At 40.1% G+C, this 25,674-nt stretch overlaps 4 protein-coding genes across 6 annotated transcripts; 2 read left to right on the top strand and 2 right to left on the bottom strand.

The window, feature by feature from the left end:
• Positions 1-2,583: 2,583 nt before the first annotated feature.
• On the bottom strand, positions 2,584-6,956 carry wdr54 (WD repeat domain 54). Of its 2 annotated transcripts, none has more exons than XM_059336955.1 (10): positions 6,893-6,956; positions 6,276-6,561; positions 5,571-5,633; positions 4,905-4,971; positions 4,443-4,499; positions 4,221-4,348; positions 3,923-4,023; positions 3,483-3,645; positions 3,288-3,362; positions 2,584-3,138 (listed from the first exon to the last, which is right to left on the bottom strand). In XM_059336955.1, exons 2-10 carry the CDS (start codon positions 6,498-6,500, stop codon positions 3,007-3,009), a joined length of 1,011 nt encoding a protein of 336 aa, XP_059192938.1. In that variant the 5' UTR covers positions 6,501-6,561; positions 6,893-6,956; the 3' UTR covers positions 2,584-3,006. The 2 variants fall into 2 exon arrangements, with proteins under 2 accessions (XP_059192938.1, XP_059192939.1); XM_059336956.1 differs by lacking the exon at positions 6,893-6,956 and adding an exon at positions 6,784-6,883.
• On the top strand, positions 6,869-10,514 carry LOC131974584 (uncharacterized protein C2orf81 homolog). Of its 2 annotated transcripts, none has more exons than XM_059336953.1 (4): positions 6,869-7,003; positions 8,754-9,006; positions 9,193-9,399; positions 9,508-10,514. In XM_059336953.1, the coding sequence occupies exons 2-4, from the start codon at positions 8,767-8,769 to the stop codon at positions 10,162-10,164; spliced, it is 1,104 nt and encodes a 367-aa protein (XP_059192936.1). In that variant the 5' UTR covers positions 6,869-7,003; positions 8,754-8,766; the 3' UTR covers positions 10,165-10,514. The 2 variants fall into 2 exon arrangements, with proteins under 2 accessions (XP_059192936.1, XP_059192937.1); XM_059336954.1 differs by lacking the exon at positions 6,869-7,003 and adding an exon at positions 7,061-7,195.
• A 214-nt stretch (positions 10,515-10,728) lies between these two features.
• nol6 (nucleolar protein 6 (RNA-associated)) lies at positions 10,729-25,629 on the top strand. The gene is made up of 26 exons (XM_059336951.1): positions 10,729-10,884; positions 11,272-11,481; positions 11,639-11,755; positions 11,877-12,056; positions 12,180-12,348; positions 12,475-12,609; positions 12,755-12,918; positions 13,014-13,134; positions 13,283-13,341; positions 13,435-13,536; positions 13,654-13,769; positions 13,952-14,129; positions 14,265-14,387; positions 14,828-14,976; positions 18,199-18,274; positions 19,480-19,620; positions 19,773-19,890; positions 20,156-20,310; positions 20,494-20,657; positions 20,876-21,028; positions 21,125-21,222; positions 21,393-21,517; positions 24,044-24,133; positions 24,229-24,429; positions 24,969-25,070; positions 25,230-25,629. The coding sequence occupies exons 1-26, from the start codon at positions 10,846-10,848 to the stop codon at positions 25,377-25,379; spliced, it is 3,435 nt and encodes a 1,144-aa protein (XP_059192934.1). The 5' UTR covers positions 10,729-10,845; the 3' UTR covers positions 25,380-25,629.
• Positions 14,746-18,187, bottom strand: LOC131974582 (E3 SUMO-protein ligase ZBED1-like). Its single transcript, XM_059336952.1, has 2 exons — positions 16,468-18,187; positions 14,746-16,331 (listed from the first exon to the last, which is right to left on the bottom strand). The coding sequence occupies exons 1-2, from the start codon at positions 17,965-17,967 to the stop codon at positions 15,783-15,785; spliced, it is 2,049 nt and encodes a 682-aa protein (XP_059192935.1). The 5' UTR covers positions 17,968-18,187; the 3' UTR covers positions 14,746-15,782.
• Positions 25,630-25,674: the final 45 nt, after the last annotated feature.

Here is a 25,674-nt window from a genome sequence, read left to right on the forward strand (position 1 = left end):
TACACAGCATGAGTGGCCCCGGGGCTGTGTACGGGACTAGAGCGACGCACAGAACTATTGACTTAGTTAACAAGGAATAAATGACTGCTGTTGTTTGTCTCCACATGTTTTTCTGTAGAAAGTGAGGTCATATTCCCCTTCTCAAACCTCAGTCCTTTCTTTCACAAGTTTTTTACTCTGCTCTGTGCCTCATCTGCTCTTTCAATCCTTTGCTTATTTCATTTATCACTTTTGACCAAACTTTCCCTTCCTCTTTACTGTTCCGGTTAGTTATGTAATCTCAGCCTCCTGTCATTTGGGACCTCGTATCGACAGCTTAGTCCTCCACTGACCCTCTTCAGCCAGCATGGTTAGCTACCCCACCCCAGGCAGCTGAGAAGCATGACACAACATGGCATACTAAAAATTATTGATTCCGTGAAGACTGTAGTGCATGTTTATGCTTTCCAGTTGACCCGGCCAGCAGCATTAACATGACTGTCAGCTGGTACCTACCAAATTTGAGTTACATAACCTGCCTTGTGTGTGGCTCCAAAACAGTCTTGTCAGTTGATGTTATGTGACCAGTGTTGACTGCAAACCAGAAAAGACTAGAACTCGGGGATTTAATACTTGCTGAGCCCTAAACTCACAAACAGCGCACAATTCCTCTCTGACCTGATTCTTCTTATCTTGTCATGATAAGGTGGGTGGGATTACAATGATAAGTTGTTGCCTGATGTAAACTTAACAAAAACTCACATGACCTTTGACAAATGAGATAGAATTTTACTGCAGAGTGGGCAAAATTTGTTAATCAATCCTAGAAAACAGTATTTCTGTTTTACTTTGTTTGTTTTTCAGTCATTTTGAAAAAATTGGTTAACAGCAGCACAAAGGTTACATTTGTTTTCAATAAAAGCTTTTTCTATTTGTCCATGTAATTTTCTAGGAAACGGACAAAGACTGTCTGTTTCCATGATATAATAACTATGCTCAAGTGCTATATTTACCTATTTTACATGCCTGTAAAATATAATAAATAAGGCATAACCACAAACCAAATAAACAAATACACCAGACATCATAGAAAGTTGAAAACAACACCTGCCTCAAATGGAGATATTCTAGACTGTAAAGGAAAATTATTTAATATATATAGATAAGTATAAAAACTTTTACTTCAACCACACCCATGGGTGCAAACTCAAATTAAATATCAGCTTTTATATGTAGATTTACAGTCGTTTTTAACTTGAGGATCTCGGGAAAGCTCGCTCTACAATGCATGTAATGTAGCCCACTGCTACAAAAGACATCAGTGCAGAACTCTCCTTTAGCAGGCGCTACAACACCCTGTTGAACATGTTATCAACACTATCATATCAATATAAATATAAGTAACGCTGTATGTTTTATTCACCTATGTCATTTATATAAAACAAACTGTTGCTTGAATTTTTACAGATGTATTCCAGCATCATTTGTTGTTTATGAATATTTATATATATATATATATATATATATATATATATATATATATATAACTGCACATAGTAGTATGTTTATAGTAGTCAAATGTTTGTTTACCTTTGTTCAGATTTGTTGTCCTTGGTGTTCAGCTGTAGCAACAGAAAAACGGGTGTCAAATTTCTTGATAAATATGTGTGTGTGTGTGTGTGTGTGTGAACTTGGCCATTAAAGCTGATTATGACTTAAAGTAGCAGGGATAAGGTGACCCGGTTCAGGTGATTGGCACACCTGGGCGATGCAGTCGTTAGCATGTTGGACGCGTTTCCATTCATATAACATTTTAACTCCGCTGTTTCATTAGCGCTTGCCGTAGTTCAACTCACTTGTCAGCATGTTATGCTAATCTCCGCACCACTTGCTAACAGCGCGGCTAAAAGTTTCCAGACGGAACTCGATGACGCTTCTTGGTGTAATAGTAAATAGTGCTCTTCTCCCAATACACTAATATTACACAGTGCCTAACTAGTCTGGCTATCGAGCCAAACCAGTACAAGTTGCCCCTGCACACCTTTTCACTTTACCCATAGTTTTCCATTTTTATTCAATTCATATTTTACTTTTTTAAATGTTATCTCATCATTTCCTCACCCTGTTAAAATAATCGCCTAACTCATTTTTTTTTCAAGTTTTGCAGGAAACACAAAAAACTTCACCAAAAGTGTAACATATGACATTTATTGATCATTTCACTGACACTGATGTAACAAAGGATGGTTATTGGCATAGTAATAACACTGTGTAAATTATGTAACTTAAGAGAAAAAAAACTTGTTTTATCCATGCTCATGTTGTCCTTGTGCTTCTGCAACCACCTAATTTCTCCTCCAGGGATCAATTAAGGTTTATCTGGTCTCGACCTAAAGAATTAACCAATAGGTTTAGGGCCACCCTCTGAGATGTGACCATGTTAACAGGTTGACATTGTGACCTGTGTCCTGTGGTCTGCACACAGTATCCAATCACAATGTCGAGTTTCTCAAATTGTTGGTTTTCAGTCAATCACCTTTTTGACAACTCCACCCTGTCCTCTAGTGTAATTCAGCAGTCATTACCCTACTCAGGAATAATTGACCAACAGCCCCATCTACTGGTGCATTTGTGAAGTGCAAAATTAAAACCCAGAGCAGTTTTCTTTACAAAAACGTTTATTGGTACAGCTTCTTTAAACCATATTTAAGTCAGAGAGAATAAAAGAATATGTTATTAATTTTAAAGCTACATTCACATATATATAAACATTTGTACTTTATATATAGAAACTTTAACGCATTACTTTTTTTTGTTATGTGGTAATCTCCATCTAGCCTTTGCAGATATAGAGACAGAAATGCCATGAAGCATGATTATGTTAAATACCCCCGTCCTGGCAGAATCTCAACCTGATCCTAATCTGTCCACTTTTGATTGTTTTCCCTCTGGCTCATGTTATTGTTCCAGAAACACTCTAATATATCAAAGTCAAATCATATACTTAGCTTAAATGAAAGCAAAGTCCTACGTCTGTGTGTAGCGGATAATCTCACTCAGGTCATAGCCTGTCACTGCAAAGGCATAACCATCGCCATCACAGAACTTGGCGCCACATATCTGAGTGTCTGTCACACACTCATTGTGCAAATGGGCAACCTAAAAGGATATGAGGAGAACGAGTCAGGGTCTCATTGAGAGAAAAAACAAAAACAACAAGATAGTAGTAAAAATACCATTGTGAATTGTGCGTTGATTCTGAACATATTAAGAAAATTAGTTTTGTATTCTGTTTAAAGAACAATTACCTCCACGCTGTTGGTCTCTGGAGTCAGTGTCAGGTGCCACACCCTGACCAAAGAGTCCTCAGCAGCAGACAGAAGCTAAAGCGTAAGCATAAGTCAGCATAAGCCAAACCAGAATCATTGAGTAGCACCTGAACATGCTTCAGAGCGAAATAAACTTAATAATTTTATATTATTATTACTACTACAATAACTCACCAGCCCAGAAAAAGGAGCAATGTCCAGTGAGTATATCCATCGTGCGTGGGCGTTGAGCTCAGCATGCAGGATTCCCGTCACTGCCTCATAAAGACGAATCTGGCCTGTGCCGTAACCTGCCACCACCGTACCTTTCCACAACTTAACAGATGAGCAGCTCATACTGACCGCAGTGAGGAAGATGGAGGATGATGATTAAGGGAAAAGATAATGGACATTCGATTAGAGCGAGGAGGGGAAATGAAGAAGAAACAAAGGACAATGGAAAGGAACAAAAGAGTAGATAAGTACAATAATGCACAAAGACGGGAGAGAGCGAGGGAGAGGAAAGTAAGAGTAGAAGAGGATAGATGATGTTTCACCATATGTCATTTTATTTTAGCTCAATCTTATGTTGTACATCAAAAAAAGAAAACACTATGATACAATTAACTTCTTACTCAAAGCCAGGGATGTTGTTGAGCAGCTGAAACTCCTCCCCAGACTTCCACACACACAGGTTGCCCCCATCATCTGCACTGACCAAATCAGCTATGCACTCCTGATGGGAGGGAGACAGCAACATAGTGGAAGGGATTACGCAAGAATGGTTGTAGTCCCTTGAAATATTACATAAAGTAGTAATTTATATAGTTTTGTCTGTCATTCATGGAAAAATAAGAGCTATCCCATATCAAAATTGAGATAAATGGACCAGAGACAATGCACAAAAGAAACATGCACACACATACGCTATACCTGGCTGCCAGAGCACTCCGAGGCCATGTCAGTGATGGACTCCTTGTGCTCCTCCAGGACCTCAGACAGGGTAATATTACTGCCTTTACTGGGAACATCAAATACTAGAATCGCACCAGATGAAACACCTGGAGAGAGAGAGAGAGAGAGAGAGAGAGAGGGAACTATAGCATTTTGCCCTGTATTTTGACTAAACATGAATATATTGCACTCTGTACTTACCAACACATATATAACTCTCCTTCACTGATGATATCCCCCGAGCAAAGATGGCCTGAGCTGGGACACAAACAAGTTCTGTGAATGCACTAGATTTAGTAAAATATGTGACTATATATATATATATATATATATATATATATATATGAACATCAGCATAAATGTGTGAGTAGGAAAAGGCATCATAATTTAAGTAAACCTAACAAAGCAGAATAATATAGTTTTACATGCACAATGTCTTCACTGCCATTTGAGATTGTGTAGATATAATAAAGCAGGTGGATATGCCTGGAAATAGTTAATTGCATTATAATGATCTAGCCCTCCCACTGATGTCTGTAAATATGTCTGTTTACCCCTCATACATTTCCAGGAAAACCAAAGTTTTCATACAAACAATTGCGACCGGTTAGTCTTTGAGTGCCTCTAAGTGAAGTAAATGCACATTTTGTGATGTAAGTTTACCTGTAGGTGTTTCCGGAGTATCCAGTGCATGCCAGTACACCATGATGGAGCCATCAGATTCATACATCTAAAACAAGGGGTTTATATGAATGTGAAAGACTGCAAAAAGACAGAGATTTATATTTTTGTTTAAGTTCACATTTAGAAAACGCTAAACAACACACTTTAAGCATCACAACCACAGCCACTCTAAGTACACAAGTGGCAGAAGTATCAGTGCCTTCTCCAAATGAGGCAACTAACAATTAGGGCTGGGCGATATGGAGAAAATCATATCATATCATATTTTGGGCCAATTATCTCAATATTTACATTGCGACGATATTGTAGGGTTGACTATTGGTGCTCCCACAAATATTTACACAATAGGATTTTGATAAGTAATTACAAGCGCTGTAAATATAATGACTAAATGGGTAAAGGCAAACAATAGAAAAGCAAGAAGAGTCTGTTTAGCTCAGAAAGTTAGATTACTTTACTATAATGCAGCCTTTAAAACCAGGAAAACACAACACTTATATACATATTTATGATATCCAAAATCTAAGATTATATTTAGTCTAATATGACAACATCAATATTTGTTATATCTTATATAAAAATTGATATATTGCCCCGTCCTACTGTTTGCAGACTGACAAAATTAGCATACACACAAAAACTTGCCTGAATGCCTTTCTGAGAGGTCACCACCAGCAGTTCACGAGAGGGCAGAGGACAAAATGCAGCCTGTTACAAGAAAAGGAAGATTTCTTTATTCATGTGATACAGCCAAATGTATGTGTACAGGTATGTAAAATGAATCCTTTTATATTTGCCAGCAAACTATTAAAGAAAGGAGTTTACATTTTGTTAGCTTTCTTAACTGTTCGTGACAGGGTAGTTTTTATTGTTTTATCACTGTGCTCAAACACAAGATGTGCCATTTTCATATGTAGTCCTCCAACCTTGGGATGCTGCAGCAGGGCACTGACCCTCAACATACAAAGAAGACAACAAATTGTTTTTTGTGGCTAGTCTTGTCCTCACAGAGCATCACCAAGGAAAGGCGTCTGCAGATATCTTTGGGTCCAAGACTTTCGCCAGCCACTGACTTTAAATTAATGACTTCATATGCTTGACTTTATGCTAGTTTATCTCAATGTACTGTACTGTAAGTTGTCCAATAACTTTTTCTTCGCTAAAACTGAGGGACTATGTACCTAAATTCCTACAGTGTCCATCTGATTTGAATACACACACCTTCAAATTAAAGTCAGCACTTTTTTTATTTTGCTAGACCCGTGAAGGTTCCTCGAGGACTACACTGATATTCTAACCCACCCGTACAATAGGAAAGAAAACACTGCAGAAATTGCACTATGGCCTGACCTGCATGATGAGCGATGTGCTTGTGGCGACATTGGGCTCCTTGGACTGAAGCTGACGGTGGGAATAGTTGAGGCCATCCCAGGACGCGCTGACCATGTTAACCACGTTAGCATGGACCACGGTGAAGTAGGTGAGGCGCCGTGGGGCGATGCGTAGCACGCCGAGGTTGTTGTACAGCGCCGAGGCGCTGTTTTTGATCTGGATGCTTTTCTCTTTGTGATACATCGAGCTGTCTTCTCTTAGCAGCGCAGTTTGTTGAAATGGCAGTAGGTGATCTGGAATCAGTCTAAGATAACGTTAAAGAGAAGAAAAAGGGCACAGCAGTATGAGTCTGGTTGTCTTAGATTAGCAAAAACACATTACGTTGTTTGGCAGCAATCGGCAACGTTAGGTATTTAACATTAGCAGCAAGCTAACCTAACGTTAAGTATGTTAGCGAGGAGCCAACTGCAATAACGCAGCGTAAATAAAAGAGGGCACCGTTATTTTCGTGTGACAAATTGCATACCAATTGGCCTAGCCTCAGTTCGCACTGTCATTTCGACCATTACATATAAAGTTAATGAGAACGAAGCACTTTTCTAGCTCTTGTTAGCAACCAGCAACAGGATTATTACCTCCGCGTCGTCCGCAGCCATAGAGACAACGCCACCTCTACGTGCTACGTCATCCTTGCGTCCTGGGTTGCTGAGCAACCACAAACTACAGGGGAGAAAGAAGAGTGTATGGTAAGCCTTCAAGCAGATATAATATATCCTAACCATGTAACAGTGATTATTCGTTAAAAAAAGTTACTTGTATAGGAAGTTGTTGCGGTTTAATGATGATATGCGAAGCCATTTTAACCATGCTTACCTAGAATGAAATGACATACACATTAACAGCCAGTAACTACCAGGTGTATCCTGGCGCCGGTTAACGTGAGTTTAAATCAACTGACGAAAATAACAGATTGAAGAGTAAAATAACGGTAGATAGTGTGGAAAATGGTTGACATATATTGCTTGGCACTTGATGATGATATTGTTTAACGATGATATAAGCCGGGAAGATAATCTATTACATTTCACGAAAAAAACACATTGGCAAATCGTCACCCTGTTAAAATAATCGCCTAACTCATTTTTTCAAGTTTTGCAGGAAACACAAAAAACTTCACCAAAAGTGTAACATATGACATCTATTGATCATTTCACTCAAAACGGATGTAACAATGGATGGCTATTGGCATAGTAATAACACTGTGTGTAAATTATGTAACTTAAATTATTTAGGCAATTTTTGAACATGCCTTTGTGACTAAAGCAAGATATGGTTACACTTTATTTTGAAGGTGTCTGCATAAGAGTCACACAAGCCTGTCAGAAACATGACATGACAAGTACCATGAGCATTAATGTTACTTCAAAGTGTCATTCATGTTCATGACACATCCCATGTCATGTTTATGACACGCTCATGTCACTCGTATGTAGACACCCTAGAGTAAAGTGTTACCAATATTAGTGTCAACAATAAAACACTGATAAACTAAACTGATAACTAAACAATCTCCCTCTAGCTCTTATTTGCTGGGTTCTTATCTGATGCCTATGAATGTGGCAAATTGTCAAAGAAGTTATTATCTTAAAGGGGTAAAATCACATCTGATCTGATCACCTGAGGATATAGATGATTTTACCGTAGGTGGCTGGCATCATGAGATGACTTAGGCAAAAAAACAACAACAATTTTGACAAAAAATGACTTAGATAATTATTTTAACTGTGTGACGATGTATATCGTTGTTTAAAACCACAAAATGCTATGCTATCTTCGGCTATATGGTAAATGTTTGGTGATTTAGCTAATACTATAGTTGAATCCATCTTTTGCTCGCATAAAACGTATTTTTTGAAATTTTGTTACAGCTTGTTATTCTACAGTGACGTCCTGTTTAATGTTTGATTGTTTTTAACTGAACTGCACTATATGTGTTTTCTAGCAAACCATTTAACATTCACCAAAGTCATAACTAATGTTAGCTAAACATTTCATAAATCCTAATTAGTTTCTTGAAATCACTTGTTTTGAACTAGCTACACAATCTTAGTAATGGATTCAATTTGGGCCTCTCACACATTGTTGTCCAAGCTCTGCATTACTTAAAGTTCAAAACCTGACAGGAATAACAGTAGGTAAGAAGACTGTTTTAATATGTGAATGAAAGTCCTGTAATGATTCAGGGCATTATAATTGTGCACCATGGAGAAATGAAAACTATGTCAAGTTTCATCATAACCACCAGGGTGTGCTAATGTTTACCATATGACATTTTTACAGCAACATGCCAACTAATAGGGATAATGTTGTTTAATGCTAAATTATTATTTATTCCCCAGTATATATATCAAAAACATCATCACAAACATCATAGTTTTTTATTATGTTGTCCGTGTTTGTTTTTCTTCATCATTTGAGCTTTATATTTCACGCTAGCCTCTGAGCCAAGATGCCACGCTCTGCAGCCAAGTCCCAACCTGACAAGCAAAGAGATAGATCATCTGCCCAAGGAAACACACCTCCACCGCAGGACCTAGAGGTGGAAGATATTATCCTGGGTCGTTTAACTCAGGCCCAATGGATGGACATGTTGGTCCAAGTGGATGCAGATGAGGCCGTGGGGGATATCATAGAGGAACTGTTGAGCAAAGTCATGGCAGGCTGTTTCAAAGTGGACATTGAAAGAAAGGTAAAACTGAAAAGGCATATACTATTTTATCTTTATTTGATTTTATTCTGAAGTGTTACATCATCTTCGTGATTGACACTCGTGGAAATACCAATAAAATTATTTATTATGCTGTCATCCATTTCAACCACACATAATTCATGTACATATATAACGTCCATGATGTTGCCTGTCTTTGCCCTAAAGCTAGTACCTTTCTGCGCATCCTGGGCCAAGAGCTACCTCACACAGATTATAGAGAGGCAAATCCTGTGCCCAGATGAAGGAGAGGCACCAGAGCAAGCATCTAAAACAGAAGACTCAGAGCCTATGCCAGCAACTTCAGATGCCTGGGTTCAAGGATGTGTGCCTGTTGTAAATGCTATCCCTCTACCTCACTCCACCTCACAACAGGTATTCTTGATATTTTTCGTCTGCAAGTCTTCTCTTCAAATTTCATCAGATAGGTTATCTGGATCAACATCTACAGCATATCTATATCTCAATATTTGTTTCTAACAGGATGCTGACATTGGCAGGGTCCCAGTTCAAACAGAGCCAAGAGTCAACCAGCAATGTGATGTTACGGGCCAAACAAACAACTCTCCAAGGCGATCTGAAAAGAAAACAAGTCCCAGGAGCCCTGTCAGTTACGAGTGCTCTAAAGTGCTTATTCCTCACTCTCCAACAAAATTTGTTCTCAAGAAACGGAAGCAGGTTAATTTACCTCTCAGGCCTGTTGCAAGCAAATTACTGCCACCCCTGTCCTGTTCAGTAAAACATAAGGATGTGGATGTTGAAGGTAATATTCAGACACATTCTGTTTATAACCAAACAAATGGATTATTACATCACCATAATAACTACCAATCCATACCAAAGCTTGATCCTTCTCGCCTGTCTCGACACTGCATCTTCCCTCAGTACTGTGTAGATAACTCAAAACCCAACTCTGGGCCTCTCAGTCTGGACACAATGGTTTTGGCCAAGGGTGTTACTTTGTTGGATCCACAGGCAGTTGAAATGAACCCTCTTAAATGCAAATCTCCTACTCAGTCGACCAAGCTAAGGCCCATACGAAGTGATGTAGTGGTGCCACTGTCTTCAGTCAAGCAGTTCACAGGTCCACTCCCTCAGGCCATCCCAATGCTACAGTCAGACAACTGTGACAACATATAAAATTCAGTGATGATACATCCGTGACATTATTTTCTGCAGAATGATATGTTGATAAAATGTTTAAAAAATAAATCTAAAAACAAGAGCATGCCATATAATGTTCACTGTAGGCTTAAAATGAAGTAAGAAATATATTCTGACTTAAACTTTTAAATCAACAGCTTAACAAAATTCATTGAACATTATATCTTCATGGGGGGAGAATTGTTCCAGTGTTGTTGTAGCTAGGAACCTAATAAATTAACTGGATCTATGCACATATACTATGATAATGTACAGTTGCTGCAAACGTCTGCCATAGATGTATAGTGTTTTAAAGTATAAAAAAACAATAAAACGGATAAATATGATGATGCCTTAATTTGTTTTATACTATACTGAACGTGTATTTATATGTGTATAATAATGGTTCAAACATGAGGAGCTGTTTCAGTGGCGGATGCACCAATCACACAGGAGACTGCTCATGCAACCCATCTTGCTGAAGCCGGTGGAATTCGCTCGACGAGCAGCGAGCCAATCACCATTCATCCCCGCTGCTTCTACACCAATCGGGGAATATTTTTCTAGGTAGCAAGTTTGATTGACCCTTTGCACATGTGAGCTCGCAATGAAGGGGACGCAGTGTTGATCAAACTTTCAAAATATTGGGATTATCCTCATATTAAAAGCATACCAGACATGAAAAAGAAACAGGCCGTTGCTAAGGGCCCAGCAGAGGTAAGACTGGCGACTTTTAGACCGAGTTTAGCTGCGTGGTGGCTAACTACAGCTAGTTAGCATACGGGCAGTTTACTCAGTGGTAACGTTACGGCTGTTACTTGCATGCTTTGCCTATAATTTGGCAACTAAGTTACGTTATATTGGTAAGACTTCGCTTAATTTTAAATATGTAATAAAGAAAATTAATTGAACAACAGGCATAGTTTGTAATGCTGATACAATCATTAGTCACGACCAAATAACGCTAAAATAACACTATTATTATTTAATTAGCCCAGTTTTTATACTATAGCCTGATCATTACGATTCCTTCCTTGTAAGTTAAGATATGAAAACAGTTGAATTAACCCGAAGTGCTGTTGCTGCCATGTTTTTATTTTGCAGATGATTCCCTCAGAGAGTCATGAAGATGAGGAAAATGAGGCTCCTGTTAAAGCCAAAAGGAGCAAACCTGAAGAAGCTGGAGGGGAGGAGGTGGTCTATCACCCGGTGAAGCTGTCCCGAAGCGATCTGTACAGACCTCCTACAGCGGAGGAGCTCAACCAGCTGAAAGAGGCAGAAAGCCTGTTTCACTGCAGCCTGCTTAAAATGCAGGTGAGTGAGATCTATGAGTTAATGACACTGACATGAAAAGAGACATGAACAGGAATGGGGTTATGTCTTAAGGCAAGCCCATTGTCCCATGTCAGCAATAATCACACAACCTTTCACGCACTCATAGTAACTGTCTATAATCTATCACCAATAACAGATGGAAGAGCTGCTGAAAGAGGTCACCCTGAGTGAGCGAAGAAAACAGCAAATCAATTCCTTCGTTCAGACAGTCACCGGACTGCTCCAGACTGTACCAGATTCAACAGAGGTTGAGGTATGTAGTACGTAATTGTAAGAAAAGCGTCATTATTGGGCATAGAGGCAGAATTTCAGTCATTTAACTCTTCGCATTAAACCGTAACCCCCCCCCAAAATAAATCTTTCTATGTGTTCAGGTAAATGACCTGTCATGGCTGTCTAGTGCAGTTAAGGTCCCTTTCCTCTTGGTGCCCAAAGCAACAAAGGGCAAGTTCCACATGGCACCTCCTGCTTCTGTTGACCTCATCGGCAGCTACCCCCTGGGTACCTGCACCAAACCACGCGTCATGGTGGACCTAGCTGTCACAATCCCAGCTGTAAGCCAACTACCTGTTTTTTGCTTCTATACATCACTTAAAGCCTTCAGTTTGAACGTACTATAGTCATGCATTGAATGCAATGTAACAACTAGTGTCTTGTGTCTGCTCTTCTGTTATCAGGAAGTCCTCCACCCAAAGGACGTTGTGAACCAGAGGTATCCCAGGAAAAGGGCTCTCTACCTGGCAGGTCTGGCCCAGCATCTCACATCCTCCTCTGACATCGCAAGCATGCGTTATTCCTGTCTCCATGGCAATCGACTCCGGCCTGTTCTGCTGCTGACGCCTCCAGGTATTTATCTTTTTATTTGCAACAGATTGTACAAGTGTTACCAGCTATTAGTTTTCTTTGCATAGGCCTGTTAAACAGTATTTTTAGCGGCTATGATTGTGATGTGCTGTGGCGCCCGTCTTTCAGGTAAAGACTCTTCCAGCTTTACCGTACGTGTTCATGCCTGTCCGCCTCCTGGATTCTTCAAGCCGAGCCGTTTCCACCCCCAGAGGAATAATATCCGGACAGAGTGGTACACCGGATTGCAGACCACCCAGCCTGGTAAGATTGTTAATTTATATGATTAGTCCTTTAAATTTTCCCCATCACCATCCTAGCACCATACAACACTCCTTTTGAGATAATGATCCTAAATATAAAAAGGACCACATTGCCTGAGACCCATTTCTTTTCTCCTTTGTCACAGAGAGCAACGAACCTCCCACTCCACATTACAATAGCTCTGTTCTGGGGGACATGCTGCCCAGGGCACACCTCCAATTTCTGTCTGCCATCAGCTCACAGTGCTCAGCTTTTGCAGATGGGGTGGCTTTGCTCAAAGTCTGGCTTCGTCAAAGAGAGCTCGACCAGGTAGGAAGCTCTTATTTGTTGCTCTTCCTTCTTTTTACATTGTGTTTATTCATTTATCTCACCTCACCCCTGTAATGTTCTCTTAATGTTTTAAGGGCACTGGTTGTTTTAATGGCTTCCTGGCTTCAATGCTGTTGGCGTATCTGCTGACCACTCACAGAATCAGTAACTCCATGACAGCCTATCAGCTGCTTCGAAACACCCTGAACTTCCTGGGTAAGGAGATTTAAAACCCACTAAACCATTGCTTTGTTTTTTCATTAAGGCTCATATGGTATACAATATTGTATTTGAACTTACTGCAATGTGCTTGTTACGATTTAGAATATCTTGAAACTTACCCACCTCTAATTCTAACCCTCAGCATCTACAGACCTGACAATGAATGGAATTAGCCTAGCCAAAGATCCTGACTCGACAGCTGTGAGTCATTTAAACCTCTGCATGTGATTTATTCACGCTATTGTTTATCTCTTAATTTAATCCTTACTGTCCCTTTTTTCCTTTTCCCTTCAGCCCTCTCTGGCAGATTTCCATGATGCTTTCCAAGTTGTATTTGTTGACCCTTCAGGACATCTCAATATGTGTGCTGACATGACTGCTTGTACCTATAAACAGGTAAAAACTGTAAAAAAAAACAAAAAACAAAGTGTCTTCAAATTAGAATTTTGTAACTTTTTTTTTTAATGGAAAGATTAAGCAGCATGTATTGATCATTTATTAATTGGTTCTCAGCTGCAGCACGAGGCATCTGTGTCGATGCAGTTCTGGGACAACCCTACGGTGGATGGGTTCCACAGCCTCCTCATGACCCCAAAGCCCATGATAAGGACAAGCGACCATGTATTCCAGTATGGCTCTATTTATCAGCTAATACAACAAAACAAAATGATATCCCTCTTCTATGGGCTACATAAGCAGCTTAGTTTTACACCTCCTTTTCAACACACGTAGTTTTCCACAGAGCAGACCTCTTTCTGAATCTCTGACTTCCCATTCTCATTCCGTTTTGTGCCTTTTATCTTCCACTCAGGTTATGTGAGCTGGTGAAGCTTCAGTCCAGCTGTAAGAAACTGAATCTCCTCAGTGACTTGATGGACCACAGTGGAAACTACGTCCACACCGCGCTCCCTTTTATTCTGTCGCTGCTTCAGCAAGGACTGGGCCAAAGGATCCACCTTCTCACCCACTCCCTCTCTCCTGAACCTGAGGTGGGAAAGATTTGCATCCAGTGGTTACAGTCATCCATGTATGACTTACTCAACTGGCGGAATATGAAAACTGACTTTTCTGTTTAATTTCATAATCTTTAAATCACTGAATCAGTTGGACTTGTTTCATGACAGTGGTCTGTGGAGAGTGAAGCCCCGAAACACAAAGCCCAACCTCCACTCTCCTTCGGTTTGCTCTTAAGGCCGGAGCTGGCAGCCTCTGTCCTGGAAAGAGGCCCACCTGCAGACAACCCTAAGGTAGCCTCACCTATCTCTCTTTTCTGTGCATTTGTGTGTTGTTGTTTTTTTTATTTTTCCATTCAGGTTTGCACATACAAGGTCATTTTACTTTTTTAGGAGTAAAAAAAAGTGCTACAAAGTAGGGGCACATTTGCATTGTTGCCTACTCAATACATTAATGCACTTACTATACAGTGTATTTGATAAGTGACTTTTTCTCACTTTTGAAATTGTTTTTGCAGTGTCATTGTAATATTCTAACCAAATATAGCATTTACAGTGACAATTCCATAATTTAAATTGGCTTTTCCTGTTGCGTGAAAAGACACAAACCAGTATCATAAAAGTGTAGAAGAAGTGGGTTTCTTTTGTTATGTAGGCTTTATTATGTTATCATTTATGCGTTACCATGATTGTAGGACGATTCATTATTAACAACAGCAGTGTTCTTCTGCTAGGCGGCTGAGTTTCGTCAGCTGTGGGGCTCTCGCTCCGAGCTGCGTCGCTTCCAGGATGGTGCCATCACCGAGGCTGTGCTGTGGGATGGAACGAGCATGTGCCAAAAACAACTAGTTCCCAGACAGATCATCACACACCTGCTACAGCTGTATGTATTTTATCTTTGTCACCGTATACTGAGAGACACAACAGACAATACAATAACACTATGACTAATAAGGTGGTTAGTTTGGTCGGTGAGATTCTAGCTGTAATGATAATACAAATATTTATTATGCCGTCATGATAAGTGACTTTTCTTAATTAATTGTGTCCTGATTTGGACTACTGTACTGTAAATAAATTATGTAAATATGTCTCTGTAATGACTATGTACAAAATACCTGTTTTAGTGTAAAAGTTACACTGTTAGGATGTTGATTGCTAAGAATTTGTAGTAACCACATGTGCACAAGCCAGGTTAGGTTAGTCTGACACATTTTTAGTTGATGTGGTTCCATAAAGTAAATTCAACTAGTTTCCCAGCATAAGATGCCATAGTAAATGGGCTTAAACTATGTTGAATTTGCTTTGTGCAGTCAAATCAATTAAAAATTAGTTAGACTAAACAAAGTAAGACTGGCTTATTTGGTAAACTTGCTTCATGAAACAAGCCCCAGGAGTGTCAGCCATCAGGAAAAATGGGTTGATGAAGGAAATTACTGTTTAATGTTGTGAATTTCATTTAGGTATATTTCAGTAGGTATGGTTCAGCTTTCTTTTTGTTGTTGTTTTTTTTAAAGGAGTTTTTAACATTATTTGTACCAGCAGCATATACAACATATTAACAGTGGTAGACTATCTGCATCTCCTTATCTGTCTTTACTCATTTAATATCCAGTCAAGGCATCTACTTCTGCCTCTTGCCCCCACTGCCCTACAGTAACCATATTCCGTTGAAAGAAGTCATGCAAGTTATGCATTTCTGTTTACAAAGATCATCATGTCGACATGCTCTGGACTCAGTCTTGTACGCATTGATGCAAATGTTTGTCCAGCCTCTGACAATAAAGATGGCAGCGATACCCCAGGTACACACAAATAGTGTCTTGCCAGAGTGGCCAGTTTGGGGAATCTTGGTCCATTAACCCTCCACCAGTCCAGCGGGTTTATGTCCAATGAGGGAGCAATGTCTCTCAAGTAGTAATCTACCTGAGCCTCTGAGTCTGTGGCATAGGAGGAACTGTAGTTGTCTCCGAGAAGCAACATCATGGTGTTTTTGGTGTCGCTTCTCAGTTGTGAAGGCGTAGCCACCTGGCTGATATCAGGTGTGACCAGGATCTCCTGCTGTTCATCCTTTGGGCCCACAATAGTAGTTATCGCATCTAACTTTGAAACCAGTTCATGCAGTTTAACCTTTGCAGCCAGTCTCCCCGTTGGCGTAAGGAAGCTGAGATGTTTGTGACGGGGGTCCAGCATAGAGGCAACCAGAGCTGGTTTGGAGGCTAGGTCATTAGAGTCAACCTGTGAACAGTAAAATGAAAATGAAAGTTATGTAAAGTGAATGAAGCATCAAAAATGTTGTTTGTCGACACTTATTCCAATAAAATCATTGCTAAATATATTCAGTTAAAGCATACATTGATGAGTTTATTCCTACCTCCATGTGATTTCTAAGTGACTTCTGAACTTTCAGCTTGAATTCTGAGACTTGTTCAACATCATTCTCTTTTGGCACAAGGTGGGTCTGAATGAGGCTGAACGTGATTGGGTAGATGTTTGAAATGGACACTTCTGTTTCAGCAGATATGACTGTCGTTGCCCATTTCAGTGTTGCCAGCACGGGTGTGAAATTCTCAATTATTTGCCAGTAATCGTCTTCAATCTCAAGGATCTGGGCTTCTTGCCTGGTGGTGATTGAGCGATCAGAGAGCACAGCTTTAATTGCCCACCGTTGTTCAAGTAACCGTTCAAACATATCGCAGATCGTGTCCCATCTAGCTTTGCTCGACTGGACGAGCTTGTGCTGTGGCAGGCACATCTGAACCCGCTTCTGCTCCAAGGCCTCGCTTGCCAGCAAATTGTGATTGAAATGCTTGACTAGTTTCCCTGCAGCAACAATGATGCGGAGTAGATCCTCACTAAGCCCATCGCTGACTGCTTGCTGCAATGTAGTGGCAAAGCAAGTGGCATTGTCCCAGGTGACACGGGCACATGAATGGGCTGACAAGATGCCCTGTATGTTGTTATGAATACATGCAGTCACTTTCCCAGCAATGCCCCAGGTCTGCACAGTGTTAAGAAGCCTCTCTGTGGCGCTGTCTATAGTGGTGTGGCTGTCTGATGGTAGCTTGTGTGTCTGCAGCACAGCTGACCTCCCCTGCCAGTCCTCTGTTATGAATGAACAGAAAACTGTAATGTATCTCTGAGATGGGAGGCCTGTCCAGAAGTCAGCAGTGAGAGCAACTTTCTCCACTCTACCCAGCTGCACTACAAGCTCCTCCACCTTTTCATGGAAATGGCCTTCAATTAGTCGCGTAATGTCGCCAGCAGAGGGCATTTTATAATTATGCACAGTGTATGCAAGGAGCTCACGAAAACCATCACCACTAATTACGCTGATGGGAAGCATGTCTTTCTCTATCATTCTGGAAATAAGTTCAGTCACCTCTGCGTGTGTTGCAAGTGACACACCATCATTAGGTATGGTGTCTGGGTGCTTGTTTTTGATGTGGTACATCATGCTGGTGGTGCTGCTCCTGTATTTAAGCTTCGTGTCGCAGATCGTGCAGTGCACCTCGTCGTCCACTTTGATGAAAATGTCCCACACAGAGCTCCGCTTCAGGCGCTTCCTCTCTCCATACTCACGCTCGGGGAGATTTGCAGGCATGTTTGTGTTGGGTGACATGATAGCAACCTGCATGGTGTCAGAATTAGCGGAGCTCTCCTCCTCGATGCACTGCACGGTACAAATCACCGGTTTCTCGTCTTCGTCCAGCGGTGCAGTGGACGGATGGTGCCTGCTCATGTGGTTCATCATGGTGCTGGTGGCTCCGCCGCAGTACTTCAATGTAGCGTCACATTTCATGCAGCGGACGTAGTTCCCCACTTGTTCAAAGCAGTCCCACACAGAGCTCCGTCTCCTCCCCGTGCGCTTCATTTTTCATGGAGCTGCCTTATGTCTGAAAATGTCTTTTTACGTTAGCAAGCTAGCTAATGTTAGCCGACTTTGATCGCAAAGAAATGGGTCTTTTGGCTAATAAACAGCTCATTTGTGACCAGTTTCTCTTTGCCATATGCCCTAACAGGAAGTGACAGTGAAGTGAGTGTATGTATGATTCGTTGAAGCCTCGTTTTAAAAAAAGAAACGTATATATTTATTATCCACCAGGCATGCCGATGTCCCCGAATCCTGTATCCGATATGTGGGGGCGATGGTGGATGACGTCATCAAAACGGGAAGTGAGGTAAATGCAAAATCGTTGCGATTGAATTTGATTTATTTTTTTTAACAGACATCAAATTCAAAATAAAGTCAATGAGATATATTGAAAACAAATCGAATGCCGTTTTTTTAATCAAAGTATTTTTGAAAGTGATTTTAGGCTATACAAAATACAGTTTGAAAAAGTTTGATACATTTTAACAAAATCCCAATTTATTAAAAAAACAAACGACACAAACGAGGTAAGATAATATCAATTAAAAATAAATATGTATTAAATTAAGGGGTATTTCTATTCATATGATATTTTAAGGGGTCTGTTCTTTGTACCAGATCACCAAAGTGTGAAAAGTTGTTGGTGAATTGCCTTGTAGCATTTAATATTTTTATCGAGAGTCAGATGATACATAGAATCACTAATCCATAGATTGAAAATTGTAGAAAACATATCAGAAATAATTTGAATATATATGGGCAGAGCCAAAACATATTGGCTGGTGTTGTTCCATGGCAGTAAGAATTTATATTTTGTGTAAATTTGGCCAATTTTGCTTCAGACAAATGCAGTCTATGTGCAATCTTAAATTGTATTACTTTTTAACTTTTCTTAGCGTTTTAAACAAAGTGTAAAAGATTGTGTTTTATGTGATTTAGATAATTTGTAATCTCAGAATATAATTAATCTGCCCACTGTCTTTTTAACATGCCAGAGTTTCTAAATGGTAAGGGATGAGGAGAGTGTAGAGTTTGCCAATACCCACCCTCTTTAGGGTAGGAACTGAGCTCCAAAATCAGGTCAATGAGAGAGCTTGGGGGTAAATTTGAAAAGTAAGATGAGTGCGAGGATACAAAGCTGTTAATCTGCAAGTATTTGAAGAGAGATTGAGATGTAAATTTTAATTTCAGTTGCTCAAATTATGCAAAATTAACTAATTACCCAATCCATTCTGGGTCCAGGTGGTGAAAGATAGAATATGTATTGTATGTGTTGTGTGATGAATACTTATGTATGGAAACCCAACACTCTGTTGTTAATATTGACATAACCGTTTTGTGTTGATTTTTATTTTTTGTGTTTTAATGTTTAAAATATTGCTTGTTCTTTGTTCAAACAATGCTGTAGACCACTAGAACTTGGTGTCAGTGTTGTTGTTTCATCAGTTAGTAGATATAGTCTGTGATATTTTTTATACACAGCATGTGTTTGACATGTACTATGTTCTCCAGGTGCCAAGTACTGGAGAGGAGGAGAGTTTACTGGTTGTTCAGTCCTATGATGACCTAAGTAGAAAACTATGGAGGCTAGAGGGTCTGCCTCTTTCCATCACAGCAGTGCAAGGAGCTCACCCTGCACTCAGATACACACAGGTAAAGCATGTTGTTCTTAACAGGAAACTGATATATTGGTATTTATGATAATAGAGTATTTTCACACACTTAAATTATTGATAGCTATGGTTATTGTTTATTGTCAATTTTACTTTATAACCGTTTTATAACAATTTATTTGTGCCTTGCAGGTCTTCCCCCCTGTGCCACTGAAACTGGACTTTTCCTTCTTTGACAGAGAAAAGATTTCCAGATCATTGGTGCCAAAGGATGGCAAACCCTGCCCTCCTTATATCACCCCTATCACAGGTAAACACAAAAATGTTATCTTTTGTTTTATTTGTTGAAAAACTACATCTAAACTTTTTTTGCACTCTCCACCATATCAGGGGTTTCATGAATTTTTACTTTCATTGATATCTGTAATGTACCAGGTGATTTCAGAATTGCTAAATGACCAAGTTTATTCAAGTTATTCAAAGCAGAAACATTACAGCCACTTAACCACAGACATTCAGCTGTACAAACTCATTTGACTATACAAACTCGTATAATTGGTAACGCTGTTTCACAGTGATCTGTCACATGGAGGGGAGTGGAAAGTGGCCACACGACCGCCTCGCCATCCGCCACATCCGAACCGCCTTCCACATCCGCCTGGGAGAGTTATTGAAGAAGCAACATAATTATACGTGCAGGCCGTGCCCCACACACCTTGATGTCTGGAAGGTATATTTTTGAGTTTGTCGACAAGCCTCACACGTGTGAACTTGACTGTGGGCGTTTTTTGGAATCTAATTATAAGTTTGGTGTTGTATGTCCAGCCAGGTTTCTGGCACACATATTTTTTTATCGCAGTTAACAGTATCCTGTTTGTTTATACTGTTTGTTTACCATTGTTTATGCATTCAGGATGGCTTGGTATTCCGCATCCATGTGGCGTACCATCGTGAGCCTCAGGTGCTGAGGGAGAGTGTGAATGCTGAGGGGCTGCTGGTTGTCAGGGACAACGAGGAGGCTCAGGCTCTGGAGATGGCCACCATTCACAAGCCTCTACTTACCAGCACATTGCATGGGTATGATTCAAATAGTGACACAAAGTGTTGGTTTCCTCAGTCTTTTCAACCCCACATGTTACTGTTTTTAGTGATATGTTTTCACTTTCTTTTAACTTTTTTTCCTTTCTGTCACCACATTTTTGTCTCTTTCCTGTTCCTTGATTATTTTGCTTTCCCTGCATGCTCCATTTCCTCACTTTATGCTCCATCTTACCATTTCATCCTGTTGTTGGTAGGCTCCAGCAGCAGCACCCATGTTTCGGGGCAGTGTGTCGTCTGGCCAAACGCTGGCTGGGATCTCAGCTCTTCAGTGATGACATCACAGAGGACACAGCAGACCTGTTGGTGGCGTCGCTTTTCCTGCAGCCAGCACCCTTTACTCCTCCCGGGTAACTTCTTATCGGTCTCATTTGTGGACTTAATTTTTGTCACTTCCCCTTTGTTCATTCAGTAGGTCGTGTGAATGAACTTTTTGTCTTCCTTAGTTCTCCTCAGGTCGGCTTCCTTCGTTTCCTTCATCTGCTCTCCTCCTTTGACTGGAGGAACAACCCGCTGGTAGTCAACCTCAACAACCAGCTCACAGGCAAGCACTCACACACACACACACACACACATACACACATACTTTTCCCTCTGGGTCACACAAACAAATCCCCTCTGACCTATTTCCGAATACAAACTCGACATCCTGCTCCTATGCATTGCTGTTTCAACACCAAGTTTGATTGTTGTTCACCTCTCTGTCACGTGCAGCCACAGAGTACGCAGAGATCAAGAATGACTTCATGGCCTCCAGGGAGTCTCTGCCTGTCTTGTTTATAGCTACGCCTAAAGACAAAAAACAATCTTTGTGGACCAAGCGAGCACCAAATGTGCAGGTCAGTGGACACAATGACAAGTACACAACTCACACAACAACACATTTAATAGATTAGCACTCAATACTCTGAATGATTAATTATTACAATTGGTAGAATCATTTACAAGAAAAAGACAAACATGAGAACTATGCCATTGAATAGATAACAAGCTTATAAGTTATTTTTACTGTGTTCTTTTGTTAGACCTGTAAAACACAAAGATAATCATAAACAACGGTGCAGAAAGGAGTTGCATGTTCTTGGCAAAGAGCAGTCGCATAGTTTCCCAATCCTGGAGCCTTTCCTTAGTGCACACTGGTCTCCTGGATCACACTGGAAACATATTACACCGAGTTAAAGTCATATATTGATTAATGGAAAGCAAATAGACATATTGCACTTACAAAAATACTTTAAAATTAAATAACTATATAAACTGAGGTGTTGTATTACGTACCATAGGCAGATATCCATGCTTTTTTCTTGCAACTGGAAATTGATTGTTTTGAAGTCTTTCCAAAACGCCATGTAAATCATTGATCTTGAAATGCAGAAAAGATATGGACTTTAAGAAACACAACAATTTCAAATAATATCAAGGTTCTGAACAATTTCCATAAGCACTACTTGTGCGTGGGGAGACCATCAGGTGTAGCTCACCAGTTGCTTTTCATTGCTGTCCTCTGTCTTACCGAAATATGGTAAATATTTAGCTTTGTATTCCTCTGTTTGGATGTGGCCATGGCTGTAAAAGAGTCCAGTGGCACACAGTAGTGAACAGAAAAGGTAAACACACCAGCTCCCCATGGTGCGTAGCTGACCCAGATAAGCTTCCTGTGCTGTCCCACCTCACTGCCTCGACAAGCTCAACTTTAACACTGAGCCTTTCCCAGCATTCCCCTTTATACCAGTCGAGGAAAACAGGAACCTTATTCTCTGTGACGTCCAGACGGAGACGTCAGAGATGCTGATAATTATGTTCAGGAGGATTTCTATTTTACTTCTTTCAGTTTCTTGTTGAATTCACTTGCCCACGTTCACAGACTACCAAAACTGAAAAGTTCTTTCAAAACAAATAGCTAAGGTGAGTGAATGATCCAAGCTCAGCGTGATGTTCAGTGTGTTGTTTACAGTTGTCTTAATACCCCTGAATGACCACTAGAGGGCAGATTATGATGCACTGAACACTTAATCTCAGAACACCCAATGAGTTCTATCAGCAAAATACCTACACAACCTCAGAAATGTTAATTAGTTGGGCACATATCATGATTTATAACTTAATCAGAAAGAGATTTCAAGTCGTTTTGAATGAAAACGGATTGTGCATTTCTCTGGTGAATAAACATGGCATATAATCTGATTAATCTGTCTAATTGTAGTCAAAAAACAACAACAAATGGAAGTTATAGAAAAGATTTGGTCAAAACCCTGACATAAATGCATTTGAGGAGAATACATTAGTAAAAAGAGTCACTTTAACCATCCAGGTATCCTTAGGCTGGAGATATACTTTACGTTTAACCATGCAGATGCAATAACAAGCATGGCAACACTCCACGAGGTTTCTCAGGTAACAACAGAAAAATTGACAGATGCATTATCATGGATAATAATTAAGCCCTTAAATCAAGCAGATCTTGAAATTGTTGAATACGACTCCTACAGTGTCCCTAACATTCATGTGTGTATTGCATCCTGCAGACGTGTAGCATTAATTTCTGGTAACCTGCGCTACCAACACTCAAAACAGAAGCAGGACAAATGAGGAAGCCATCATGCCCATGCAAACACATAGTTAACAGCAAGTATATCTACTTAAAGGGACAAAGATTTAATATTTTTTTAGCATTATATTTAAAATTAGGCCAACATCTCTACAGCCAGTATCTCCAGCAGTCTGCAACTCAATCCAAGATAATCTAAATGGATAAATAGCTCTACAGGTAAGAGGAAAAATACATTCTGATTTAGGGGTGAACTGTCTCTTTAAAAAAAAAAACACAGTGACAAAACACTAGTACAACTTAATGATAATAATGTGGTACATTTATGGGTCAACGTCATGCGATGATTTTACACTCTCAAAGTGACAAAGAAACAACGTTTTCCCACTATTATGCATTTATGATTTATTGGCCTAACTAAATGCCACAGAATAGGTGATCCCAAATTAGACACAAAGATTAATTTACAGAATGTGTTCTGTTCAGCACAGAACATAAGGTCTGTCAGGTTCATAATTACAAATGCATGACCTTATGCTACCTGTGTTTTGTTCCAGCTGTATATTTAAGTGACCCCCTGCACTAATACAAAAAACATAAGGTGTGCTTACATCAATCGGGTTGAAACAAACAGGCGGCTCCTTTTAATACAACAATTGCTGGATATTGCTTATATAATGTTGTTGCTGCTTTTTCATGCCAGCAATTGTTGGTTGACATTCCAGTGCTAATTTATAGCTTGCCAACCACAATGGTGGTCTATATATTATACGACATGTGTTTAACTGTCAAATGTTCTGTGTGTGTGTTTTTTCAGATGCTGCAGCGTGTGGTAATGGTGGCTGCAGAGAGTCTTAAGTTACTAGAAAATCAGCTGATGGACAGCAACCAGATTCAGGATGTCAGGGTTAGTAAATATTAAGGGGCTTGAAAGCTCTTTCATCTTTTAATAAATGGTACAGTACCTGAATAAAATATGCATGCATTTGTCTGTTTGTGCAGGTGGTCATGCGCCCTCCTCTGGAGGCCTACGATGTGTTGATTCACCTGAACCCGAAGCAGGTTCCTCTGCTCACACAGGCAGTAGACCCTCCAACTGTCACCTTTAACAGGGGTGTTGCAGATAGCAGTGTGTCCCAGTCTGGAGGGGTCCTGCCTGTCATCGACTACAACCCCGTGTCCCTCTACCTGGCAGAGCTCAGAGTGAGTCTTGTCTAAACTTAAGTCTTAGAGTAGGTGTGGTGTTTTTAAGGCCTTGTTGACACAGGATGGGAGGGAAGCTGTGCAGCAGGATTTACGCATGCATGTAGATGCAAGTATATCCACTGTGACATCCAGCAGCTTCCTGATATTAAAAAATAATTGAAGAGAAGAGAAATTCCCAGTGAAATCATGCTGGACTAACATTGTTCACGGATCATAGAGTTCATAGAAACAATGTCTTTCTATTTCAGCAGTATACCTTATATTGTAAATGCTCTTCACCTTTTCCATACACTCTTAACCATTCTTAACCAATCTTACACACATATTTTGAAGGGTTGTTTGTTTTCAGGCAGGCTTGACTTGTTATGAAGCAACCTGAAAATAGGGCTTCCTTTGTCTTGAGCATTGTATGAACACGTTTTTTGTTTTGAAAAAAAATTATGCAATTTTGTATTTGATTGGTCTCGCGTTTTGGCAAACAGTGCTTCAACAAAATTGATTCTGTCAGTGTCCTGAACTGAACTTTTTATTTTCAGGAGGCTTTCGGAGACCTAGCCCTCTTCTTCTGTGATCCCCATGGTGGAACAGTGATCGCAGTCTTGTGGAAGCCAAAGGCCTTCATCCCAATGCCGTTTAAGGTAAGGCCTTATTTATGACATCTGTAGGAGATCATAGGAGAAAAAAGCCTTTTGGACTGCCAACAGCTTGCATTGTTGTATAATGTGTCTGCTTTACCTCCATCTCCCTTGTGTCTATCACCACTCTGATCCAATGTTTTTCTTTTTCCTTCATCGCAGACATCGCAGGCGTCGGCTCGGAGCGTGGAGGTGACAGGGGAGGAAGCCAAAACCGTTCCCAACATCGAAGCAATACTGGAGGACTTCCGTATCATGGGAAAAGGCCTGATCAAATCAGTGGAAGCCAGGACTGAAAAATGGTCATTTTAGAGAACACAGATGTACACATGCCATTTTCACCACGTTCATTACATTTTAGCATTTTACATTCTCCACAAAGACGGAATATTGATATCTTTGTTTTGTTTGTGCCAGACATCAAAGTATAACAATGGAAACATGAATGCATTTTGGACATGTTAACAGTATAATGTGTTAATAGTGTTGCTGGTAAAGATCAACCACGTTTGTGATGGTGAAGCTGTATCACGTCTAATAAATGCATAAATCTTTTGATTTACATTTGACTCCTCTGCATGTCTATCAGCCAATCTATCAATGGATG

This window comes from Centropristis striata, chromosome 7 (genome assembly GCF_030273125.1).
Source record: "Centropristis striata isolate RG_2023a ecotype Rhode Island chromosome 7, C.striata_1.0, whole genome shotgun sequence".
Classification (NCBI taxonomy): domain Eukaryota; kingdom Metazoa; phylum Chordata; class Actinopteri; order Perciformes; family Serranidae; genus Centropristis; species Centropristis striata.